At 46.2% G+C, this 12,085-nt stretch overlaps 1 protein-coding gene across 2 annotated transcripts in view; it reads left to right on the top strand.

The window, feature by feature from the left end:
* The window catches only part of ADGRD1 (adhesion G protein-coupled receptor D1), a 175,595-nt gene that overhangs the window by 19,685 nt on the left and 143,825 nt on the right, over window positions 1-12,085 (top strand). For both annotated transcript variants that reach the window (XM_005217662.5, NM_001034564.2), the window contains 1 exon segment: window positions 8,903-9,082. In XM_005217662.5, coding sequence (XP_005217719.2) covers window positions 8,903-9,082 — 180 coding nt within the window.

Here is a 12,085-nt window from a genome sequence, read left to right as displayed (position 1 = left end):
GTCAGGAAGAGATTCCCTGGAGAAGGTATAGGCTACCCACTCCAGTATTCTTGGGTTTCCCTGGTGGCTCAGCTGGTAAAGAATCCACCTCTAATGCGGGAGACCTGGGTTCAATCCCTGGGTTGGGAAGATCTCCTAGAGAAGGGAATGGCTACCCACTCCAGTATTCTGGCCTGGAGAATTCCATGGACTGTATTGTCCATGGGGTCACAAAGAGTCAGACACGACTGAGCAACCTTCACTTTCACTTTGGACTCTCAGCGCTCTGCTTGATGAAACTGAAGGGAAGTGGCCACTCACCTGTGGCTTTCTTAAAATAATATTGAGGAGAGAAATGGTGAGAGTGAAAGAGAGTCCTACGGCACCAGATATTTCTAGAAGAAATTAGAGAGCCTTCTGGGGAGGCAGGAAGCATAGGCATGAGTAGCAGTTCACATGCAGGGCTTGATCTGACAAAGAGTGTGTCTGCAAGTTGAAAAATACAGCCTGAGCTGCCTACAGGAAATACGCTGGCTCTCTTATGGAGTCAGTGCCCCTGGGAAGACAGGCTTTTGAGTTTATGGCCTCTGTCATGTATATTAAAGTCAGAGAAACACTATCCTTCTGAGTCTCGGTCATCTTTTTCTCTGCATTTCATTGATCACTTCTCCTACCATTGCAAACTCAACTATGACTGAAGATGCAATTCCTCATCTTTCACCCAGGGTCTCTTCTGTTAACCAGGTTCTCCACCACTATGATATTTAGCTTTTTTTCTCTCCAAATTTTGCTCTTTGTTATATCATTTCTCCCACCCTATTTTGGTTATTGCTTCCTTGTAATCATGGAGCTGAGGGGAAAAAAAAAATCTAAGGTACAGTGTGGAAGCTTCAGCATCTTCACCACTTCTCTGTGTCAAGTGAGAATCAAGATATTTTTGGGAAAGACAATGAATTTTGGGCCATAGAGTTGATACCTTGTAACATTTCTACTTTATGAGTAAGGTCTCTTGCATTCACTTAACCATGTATATATAGCCTCACACTTTGCTCCTCAATTGTTCTCTGATTTTTAGGATGAATAAGAAAGTCTTAGGAGCCATTCCTAAGACTGTGTTTTAGCACCTGGGTCTCTGCACTCTTGAGAACAGGTGAGAATAGATCACTTGAAAGTTTTACTGAAGAAATGTACACAGCCAGACATAATTCTATCCTTACAGCCCTAATGTGGACAAAAAAAAAAAAAATGGCATGTCATCCCCTTAACTCAGCTTATATAATATAGACTATGAAGGCAGCAAGGCAGGATGTATTTATGCCAAGGAAGTCCAAGGGTGGGTTATTTACTTTAATTGGTTGAGGTTGAATGATGCAATTATCTAAATTTCCAGTCAAGCTAAAATGTTTTTAAGACAGTTTTTAAGATTCTCAAATTTTTCTCACTTTTAAATTTCTTTTACGATTTTTTTTTTTTTACCGTATACACATAGCACCTGAACTATAAAACTTGGGCTTCCCTGGTGGCTTAGCTGGTAAAGAATCTGCCTGCCATGTGGGAGACCTGGGTTCGATCCCTGGGTTGGAAGATCCCTTGGAGACCCCCTGGAGAAAGGAACCGTTACCCGCTCTAGTATTCTAGCATGGGTTCATGGAGAATTCCATGGACTATAGTCCATGGTGTCGCAAATAGTCGGACACGACTGAGCGACTTTCCCTCACTCACTAGATTCAATTGAAAAGGAAACTTATCATCCCCAAGAACTGAAACCCAATTATCATTTTAAGTGGAAGATTCCTGCGTTGTTGAATTCCATGTGGGTACCAATTCCCACCAGAGGCTCTGAATTCGAGATGTGGCATTTCTTTGTTAAAACAGGGATTAGCAATTGTTACTTACATACAAATGGACTTTCTTCTCATCATAATCAGAACTGAAAGATGACTGAGAAGGGATTAATATCTCATACTGTGATTCCTGTTGTATAAAGCCATGAAAGTGAAAGTGTTGGTTGCTCAATGGTGTCTGATTCTTTGTGACCCCATGGACTGTAGCCCACCAGGCTCTTCTGCCTATGGAATTCTCCAGGCAAGAATACTGAAGTGGATTGCCATGGCCTTCTCCAGAGGATCTTTCCAATCCAGGGATCAAACCCAGGTCTCCTGCATTGCAGGCAGATTCTTTACCATCTGAGCCACCCAGGAAGCCCATATAAAGGCATGATGATATGCTAAAATTCTCTTGGAGAATCTGTCCAAGACCAGAGTGACTGAAACTATCAACTCTTAGAAAGATGTAGGAAGAAATCATCATATTGCCCTGTACTCTGCTGAAATGGGGAGGTACAGATACACTTTAGGGTCTTAAGAAAAGTCAGAGTTAGAAATCTGATTCGATGGCAGAAGCTTGCTGATTGATTGCCACGAGGTGTCTGGTCTTTTCCCAGCTTAGCCAGAAAGCCCAAACCTCCCCATCACTGTCTCCCAGCCTGTGCTCTTTTAGAAGCACTCAGCAGGCGGCCACTCCGTAGAGATGCTCTGTTATCAGAACCCTGTACATTCCTCTCCTCCTGCACAGTGGCCACACCACATGGAAAACCCGCTTAGAATCCTACAGTTGGTAGATTCCCTTGATGTCTTCTATTTTTTCTACAAATAAAGAAACCAAGGCCCCAGTTCTGGAGGCTCTCTTGACCAAAAACTGGGAGAACATCCAACTCCCATGCCTGAGATACGCTGTAATAAAATTGGACTTTGAACCAGCCAGATCAGATTAAAGGCCTTCCCGACCCAGCAAAATCTCTTTTATTTTCTTTTATGAGATCCTTTTTATTTTGAGATAATTGTAGATGAACAGGCAGTTGTAAAAAGTAATACACAGTGATGCCATGTACTCTTTACCCTTTTTGATGAAGTTGAGTGGTTAAGTTGAGGAACTTGAGATGGGGACTGTCCTGATTGTCTGTGTGGGGCAGAGACATCACAGGAGTCCTTATAAAGAGAGAGGGCAGAGGGGCAGAGTCAGAGATGTGGAGATGGATTAAAGATGGGGGAGGGGCTGTCTTCTTCACCCATTCATCTACGGATGGACTTTTGGGTCGTTTCTATGTCCTGTCTACTCTGAATAGTGCTGCAATGAACACGGGGGTGCATGCATCCTTTTCAGTTATAGACTTGTCCAGATACAGACCCAGGAGTAGAATTGCTGGATCCCATGGCAACTCGATTTTTAGTTTTTTGAGGAACGTCCATACTGTTCTCCACAGTGGCTGTACCAGTTTACATTCCCACAAACAGTGGAGGAGGGTTCCCTTTTCTCACACCCTCTCCAGCATTTGTTATTTGTAGACTTTTCAGTGGTAGCCATTCTGACGGGTGTGAGATGGTGCCTCACTGTAGTTTTGATTTGCATTTCTCTGATAATCAGCAATGTTGAGCATCTTTTCTTATGCCTGTTGGGATGGCCTTGGTTTTCATGCCCTCAACTCCCCACTCCAGAACGTTCTTGAGCCTGCTCTGCAGGCTCTGGGTGGTTCTCATGGAAACTTGCTTTCAGGTGGCTGACAGGTGTGGATGAGCTCATTTCATGCTATCACATTGTAGGTGGACATGTGTCTCACATAGGCTGAGGGCCACCTCTGTCTTGAACCAAGTCCTCTTGGAAACAGAAAAGAATAGAGCATCTCCTTACTCCCTCTTCCCTGGTGGCTCAGATGGTAAAGAATCTGCCTGCAATGTGGGAGACCCAGGTTCAATCCCTGGGTCAGGAAGATCCCCTGGAGAAGGGCATGGCTACCCACTCCAGTATTCCTGCCTGGAGAATCCCCATGGACAGAGGAGCCTGGTGGGCTACAGTCCATGTGGTTGCAAATAGTTGGACCTGAGTGACTAACACTCACTTTGCTCCCTCTGCTCACCCTGCAGCAGCTTCCCCAGCACCCTCCCCCTGAATCTGTCACCCAAAGTGATGGTCAGGAAGGAGTGAGGAAGCCATGTGCACATCCTTGTGGTGGCCTTTGGTGGCCTTCAGGGTCAGGAAGGGGACTCATCCTCTATGGACAGTCATAGTCAGCTGAAAGTTTGTAAGCAATGGGAATTCAACTCAGCTAGGCTCGGGGGATTTATTGAGAGGCTCCAAATAAGACTGTGTTCTGGTTATCGACTGCTGCATAACAAGCACTCCCAAACTTAACAAGTGAAATGCAATTTAGCATCACCTCTCACAGTTCTGGGCCTTGGCAGGGTTCTCTCATGGCTATAGCCATGGCAGCCAGGACTGGGTCCTCGGAAGGTGCCCCTGAGCTGGTTTCTCAAGACCACTTTCTTCACTCACATCTGGCACCTCCGGCTCCTCTATGTGGTTTCTTTCTCTACCAGCAGAGCCTGGACTTGTTCTGTGCTCCAAGAAGCCGAAACCTGAAGCTTCCGGACAATTAATGGCTATCTCTGGAACCTGGCCAGGGCCACTTCTGTTGTTTCTTCTTGGTCAGATCAGCCAGAGGGCAGGTGGAGAAACTGGCCTAAGTCTTGGAAGAGAATGGGAAGGTCCATTGGCATGAAAGCAGATGGGCTGGGAGATGCTGTGGCTTCTTCAGGAGATTCAGTCTACCACGACGATCTGGGTCCAGGTGCTTAGATGACGTCACTGGAAGCTCGTGTCTCCATCACTTTGGCTCTGTTCTCAGGAGGGCTTTCCAGGTGTGATAGCAATGTCGACTCACAGCCTCCAGGAGTCCGTTTTATCAGCTGATGCATGGCCATCCCTGAACCAGTCACTGTGATTCAGACTGCTCCACCCTTGTGAGCCTGGGGCTGTGTAATCAGTCCACTGTGTAATTAGTCCCACTTGACCTAGAGGACACAGAGGTTGGTGGGGGGGGGGTGGTGATTCTCCCCAAGAATGCTGTGCTGGGTGAGGAAGGATGGATATCCAGGCTGCTACATCACTTGTGGGTCTCCTTGTGTTATGAACACGCAGGACATGGTGCCGAGTCTGCGGGTCTGGTCCTCTACCTGGAGAGATTCCTTGCCCATTCCTACCTGCTGCTTCTGCCCCACTCAGCACAGACACAGAGATGATAGTGCACAGCAAGACTTCCACATCTGTAGGCATTTTTCTCCTCCATGGAATTCTTGAGAAACTTTGTTGTCTAATTCAGTAAGTGAGCTCTCTCCCAAAGAACGTCATCTTCATGAGAGGATAGAGAGATGACAGTCGCAGATTCCAGAGCCAGACTGCCTGGTTCCAGTGCTGACTCCATCACTAGCTATGTGGCTTTAGACAAGTTACTTTACCTCTCTGGGCTTCAGTTTTCTCACTTGTCAAATGGGGACCATACTAATCCCTACTTCATAGGGTTGTTGGGAGGATTAAAAGAGTTAACTCATGTAAAATTCTTGGGACATTTTATCTTGAACGAAGTAAGTTCTTAAACAGTAGAACTTATTTTTCTTTTTAAAGTGTTCTTTATATAGCAAGGACATTTATTTCTTGCTTGTTAAATGTTTTACAAATATTTTTTTCCTGGGTTGTCATTTGTCTTTTGACTTTGTCATGGCTTTAAGTTTTTTGGCTTGCAGAATTTTATAATATTTATGCACTCAAATGTATCCATCTTTTCTTGGGACAGCTGGAATTTTTTTTGTTTGTTTGTTCTATCAAGAGAGAACTTTCCTCTCTTTACTTTTGGGATGGATGAGGATTTAATGCTCGTGAGAAGAAGAAAAGTGTTGAATCAATTTGTCAATACTGCACTTCTTTTTCCTTTAGCCTTTTCTTCTTTGTATTGACAATTTCAAGCGCAAGAAGCAAAGTTCCTGAAAATACTAATATTAGAGGACTCATTGCGAATCTTTGAAGACTCAATGAAGACGTAAATTGATGTTTAAATACAAGCTGTTCCTCAGAGAGAAATGATTATTTTGTCGGCCGAATGAACCAAAATGAAAAGCTTGGCTTGTAGAAACCATCATCTGCTTCGATCTTCCCTTACCTAAGGCGAAATTGAATGTTTTATGTTTAATTTTTCTTCCTGGAGAGAAAGACATTCCACCAAGACAGGATTGAGCGAAAGGAATTTTTCAATGCAGCAAAGTGTTTGGGAAAAAATGGACTTTTGTGAATCCCACTGGGACATTGTTTCATAACAGAAGTTTCACAATGTGCTGTGTTCGTGTCTCTGTGAAATTGGTTGTTTCTGAGTGGACAGGCAAAGCAAGAAGACTTGGGGTTTCGTTTTCGGGCTCTGTGCCCCTGCAGTGGATGGCAGACAGAAGACCTGGGGGACCCCGGGCCCGGGACTCCCCTCCACCTGGTGCCTTTGCAAAGGCAAAGAAGAACAGTGTCTGGGACAGCCCAGATGCTCTCTGGACAACCTACCAAAGTCCTGTCATTTAGTTGCAGTGACCCGTGTCCCAGGGCACTTTTGAGGACTTTTTTCTTTCCCCAATAGTCCTAAGAACATACTCCTGGAGACTTGAAACTCTGCTCTGCAGTCTCTCTGAGCCTCATCTATTATTTCACGTTTCATCTTTTTTTTAAAAAAATTATGATATTGTTTTATGAATTTTTTAGAGACACGTGGTATTATGCTGTACATATTACTTTATTAGCTTTTAAAATGTATTTGTTTATTTTTGGCTGTGCTGGGTCTTTGTTGCTGCACATGGGCTTTCTCTAGTTGTGGCAAAGTGGGGCTGCTCTCTAGTTGAGGTGTGTGGGCTTCTCATTGAGGTGGCTTCTCTTATTGAGGAGCTCACGTTCTAGGGTGCACGGGCTTTAGTACTTGTGGTGTGAGCTTAGTTGGTCTGTGGTATGTGGTATCTTCCTGGACCAGGGATTGAACCTGTGTCCCCTGCATAGGCAGGTGGATTCTTAACCACTGAACCACCAGGGAGTTCCAATCTTGGGCCTGTTTTGATCAGCCCTGAGTAACTCCTCTCTCAGCATCCCTGAAGCCTGGACTAGGTTGAGGGGGCCAAGGCTGCCTGATTTATTTCCAGCTATTACAAGCTGTGCCCAGCAGGTTGCATGCATTCTGTCTCTCTCACACTCACAAGTTTACTCTTGTGCAAAGAAAGGGTAAATGTTACTGGAGTTGGAGAAGCAGAGTGGGGGTGATCGGGCTCCAAAGGGCAATGACAGGAGCCTCTAGCTTGTCTGGCCTTTGTCAGCCCTCCCTGGGGAGCTTGCCCCCCTCCCCTTCTCCTCCCTCCTCCCTTGTCTGCAAGGTGATCCTGGGTCAGGTCTTCACCATTAGGAGCTGGACTTGGCTGTCTTGGCTGCCAGGGCCTCCATGGGCCCTGCTTTGTTGGAAATGAACAATTATAGGTTTCATAACCTTTCAAAGTGGGCTTCCTCTTTGACTAAAAATGCTCTACTGGGAATCTATTGTAAAGGCATTTAATCTGAGATATGCAGAGAGGTTTAGTTTCCAGTTCGGTTTGGGAAATTAAAACTTGAAGAAAACTTATAAAGACTTAGTCATGGGGAGGTTGCTGTTTAAAAAAAATCTACAGGACTTCCCTGGTGGTACAGTGGATGAGAATCCTCCTGTCAATGCAGGGGACATGGGTTCCATCCCTGTTCTGGGAAGATTCCACATGCCGAGGGGCTGCAACTACTGAAGTCTGCGAGCTTAGAGCTGGTGCTGCTGCTGCTGCTGCTAAGTCACTTCAGTCGTGTCCGACTCTGTGCGACCCCAGAGACGGCAGCCCATCAAGCTCCCCCGTCCCTGGGATTCTCCAGGCAAGAACACTGGAGTGGGTTGCCATTTCCTTCTCCAACTCATGAAAGTGAAAAGTGAAAGTGAAGTCGCTCAGTCGTGTCCGACTCTTAGTGACCCCGTGGACTGCAACCCACCAGGCTCCTCCGTCCACGGGATTTCCCAGGCAAGAGTACTAGAGTGGGGTGCCATTGCCTTCTCTGGAGCTTAGAGCTGGTGCTCTGAAATTAGAGAAGCCCCCTAAATGAGAAGCCTGCACACCACAACAAAGAGTAGCTCCCACTTGCCGCAACTAGAGAAAGCCCTCGAACAGCAGTGAAGACCCAGTGCAACTAAAAATAAAATAAACATATAAAAACTTTACAGTTCTTGCTTGCTTATTTGTTGCTTTACTTATTGGGTGCACCAAGCAGTTTGCAGGCTCTTAGTTCCCCAGTCAGCGATTGAACCTGTGCCCTCTGCAGTGAGAGCAGAACCCTAAGCACTAGGTCTCCAGGGAATTCCCTACAGTAACTGTTTAGACTGTCATATTGTACAATTAAAAACAAAGATGACATCAAGGCATATTTATGAACATTGGAAGGAGTCTATGATAACACAAGTATAAAAAAATGTGGCTTATAAACCAGTATGTATGAATTGGTTCTTTTCTTTGTAAGATGCTTATGGAAGAGGTTTTGGAAGGATCTGCCTTAATAGATGACATCTGTGCATCAGATTTTTTGAACCTAATCAGAGTCGGTCTCTAGTTTACGGACCTTGGGCAAACCAGCCTTAGTTTCTTCATCTGTGTAATGGGGGTGATAACCTCATTTTGTAATATTAAAATTTTAAGAGGTATATGCTGTGTTTAGTCGTGTCTGACTCTTCGCAAACCCGTGGGCTGTAGCCCACCAGGCTTCTCCATCCATGGGATTTTCCAGGCAAGAATACTGGAGTGAGTTGCCATTTCCTTCTCCATATTTAAGAGGAGAGCATTTGTTTAAAACCCTTAGAAAAGTGTCTGGTACCCAGTGAGCTCTTAATAAATATTACCTGTTATTATTGTCTGTATTTTCTGCATTGAACATACATTGTCTCTAGAATGAGAAAAAAATTACCTTTTGAATGAAAATCAAAAAGCAGGGAGACCGACCTGCTTCTATGAGGTTAAGGCCCATTCACTTTTCATTAATAATAACCGCACGTCTTTCCTGTCCTCAGGGGTCTCCTTCTCTTTTTTCTGGAAGACACAAGGAGAACAGTCCACATCAATCCCTTCTGCCTATGGAGGACAGGTCATTTCCAACGGGTTCAAAGTCTGCTCCAGGGGCGGCAAGGGCTCAGTGGAGCTATACACGCATAACAAATCCGTGACATGGGAGGCCAGCTTCAGCCCCCCAGGTAAGGGCGCCACTGGCCTGAGAGATGCTCGGGGAGGTCGGGGAGCGGGGGAGGCGGGAGGAGTTCCGGTGTCCCGCCCACTCCACCTCCTGATAGGAAGCGGATGAACCCAGTGGATGTAGAGCTTCGGGGCGCTGTCCTTGGGGCACATGAGCCCCTTCTTCGTCCAAGGGGCTGCTTGGGAAGACTCACTGGAAAGGGTGAGATAGCATCGTTTGCTTAGATGTCTGCCTGGTTAGCTAAGGGCCAGGATTCCGTCTGACTGCAGACAGTGTTACCGCGTCACGTTACTTAGTGCACGGGAGCCTCAGTTTCCGTGCAGTGAAGATATTAACGACACCTCGCTCACAGGCTGGAATATAGCTCTCGGCCCAGTGCTTATTGTTTCTCCTTTTCCTGTCTTCCCCTCTTTTTCCTGCATCTTCCTTTTGCCTTCTCCTCCTCCTCTTCTATTCCTTTCCTTTCCTCCATCTCTGGCCCTCCTCCTTTTTAGTGGTGCAAACTTGCAAATGTTTCGACTTTGATGTGAAAAAGCCTTTGGAAAAGAGGGGCTGATGATTGAGGGAAAGAAAGGATGCTGGAGGAGAGGCAAGGGCACCAGGCAGCGAGGGGCCCCAGGATTCAGGAAGGATGCTCCAGGACCTGGGAAGCGGAGGTGGAGGGGCGGGGAGCTGGGTGTGTGCAGATGTGCCTGAGATCCTAGGTGGGTGTTGGGAGGCCACATGGTTCTGTTTCACAGATTCCTGTTTTCTCGGGGGCACAGTGCGATCCTAGCTGACCAGGCAGGAGGGCAAAGGTGTGGGGCAGGCACCTGGGGGAGGCTGGAGGTCTGTGAACTAAGATGGAGAGAGGTGACCAGGGACTCAGAGCATCTTAAGGTAGCATGGAGGGGGCATCCAGTCCAGACTAGAGACTAGGAAGGGAATCTCACAGGGGGAAGGCAAACTGAGAGTCTAGAATGGTCTCCTCCAGGAGGAAGTGACGACATCCCTGACCTAGTTAAGGAAAACTCATTTTCTGGACCACTTCAAGGAAGGCTGCGTGTCTCCATTTTTTTTTTTTTTTTAAAACATGGAGCCAAGCAGCCTGGGTCAGGTCTCGCTCTGTACCCTCTCTGCCAGCTGTGTGGACCCAAGTGCCTTACTCACCCACCCTGTATCTCAGCGTCCTCATCTGTATTGTCAGCACAGTGACAGTATTAGGTCAAAGGGCGACTGTGAGAGTGAAGTGAGTTAACACGAAAGGAACCTAGAAGAGAGCGGTGCCCAGGGAATACCGAATGCATCTGCCTGATTCTGCTGGTACTATAAGCTGGGGTCAGGCTTGTACCTCTGGAAAAGGGGCAAATTCAGTGCGTGCAGACTTCGAGAGAACTTTGCATGTCTGCCCTCTCTGATCCTCAGGGCCAGAAATCGTCTCTGCCTCGCCTCTCCTTACTGACGTGCATGTCCTGCACCTTGTTCACAGCTCTTATCATGTTCTAACTGCTATCAGTGTCTTATGTAACAGTCTGATCTCCCTGCCCCTTTGGGGCTGACACAGTATCAGGTACCGAGAAGTTTTCTTGGTATGTTTTAAGGTCAAATCTATTGAACCCTGATTGTTCATCTACCCAGAGAAATGGGGAGAATTGTAAATATTTCTGCCTGATATTGTGCTCTTATTTGTTCCTTGAAGGTATTTTCACATTCAAGGACAATGATACTTTTCTAAAAATTATGAAATGAAGAGAAACATTTTTATTTTTATTATTTAAAAAAATTTATGTATTTATTTACTTTTGTCTGTGTTGGGTCTTCGGAGAAGGCAATGGCAACCCACTCCAGTACTCTCGCCTGGCAAATCCCATGGACTGAGGAGCCTGGTAGGCTGCAGTTCATGGGGTCGCTAGGAGTCGGACATGACTGAGCGACTTCACTTTCACTTTTCAGTTTCATGCATTGGAGAAGGAAATGGCAACCCACTCCAGTGTTCTTGCCTGGAGAATCCCAGGGACGGGGGAGCCTGGTGGGCTGCCGTCTCTGGGGTTGCACAGAGTTGGACACGACTGAAGCGACTTAACAGCAGCAGCAGCAGTGCTTGGTCTTTGTTGCTGTGTGTGGGCTTTTCTCTAGTTGCGGTGAGCAGGGATGTTGCTAGCCAAAATCTTGGACTTCTCTACCCACCAAAGCTGAATGAAAAAACTATATGAAAGCAGAGTTTGAAAGAAATAGAAAGGTGGCTTTAATTCTCAGCCAGCAGAGAGGGTAACACAGTAGGCTTATACCTTAAGAATTGTGCGCCCCCCCTCCATGAGGAGTCTAGGGGTTTATATAAGGCAAGGGCTCACAGTCAGGAGTCAGTGATGAGGAACAAAGGTGAGAGGATCTTGACTTCTTCCTCTTGCATTGTTTCAAAGACTGTCATAAACTGGCTTCAGTAACCCAGTCATTGAGTCTGGCAGTTGGGTGGCTCTGTGGCCTTCTTTATGATATGTAACTACAAGGGGAAGGGTGTTGTAAGGATAAACACCAGATAAGGGATGTATTTAGCATAGAGTCAAAGGAAAAAATGTGAATTGTAGCTTCTGCAGAGTTAGGAGGCAGAAGAGTGAACTTAGATACAGACATGCAGAGTTAAGAGCAACTGAAGTAAAAAAAAAACTAGGAATATTCAGGCCTGCTCACTGTTCCCTTTATCTTCTTTGTTCTCAGGAAAGGGAAAGATAAAAACTCATTCTCTTTTTCCTTTTCACTGCAACAGGGGCTACTCTCTAGTTACAGTGTGTGAGCTTCTCATTGCGATGGCTTCTCTTGTTGGAGAGCACAGTCTCTAGGGCTCGTGGACTTCAATAGTTGCAGCATGTGGGTTCAGTAGTTTTGACCCAAGAGCTCTAGAACGCAGGCTCAATAGTCGTGGAGCATGGGCTCAGCTGCCCTATGCCATGTAGTGTTTTCCCAGACCAGAGATGGAACCCATGTCCCCTGCATTGGCAGGTAGGTTCTTTAACCACTGGACCACCAG

This window comes from Bos taurus, chromosome 17, assembly GCF_002263795.3.
Source record: "Bos taurus isolate L1 Dominette 01449 registration number 42190680 breed Hereford chromosome 17, ARS-UCD2.0, whole genome shotgun sequence".
Taxonomy (NCBI): Eukaryota; Metazoa; Chordata; class Mammalia; order Artiodactyla; family Bovidae; genus Bos; species Bos taurus.
This window is presented reverse-complemented; position numbering and strand designations above follow the sequence as displayed.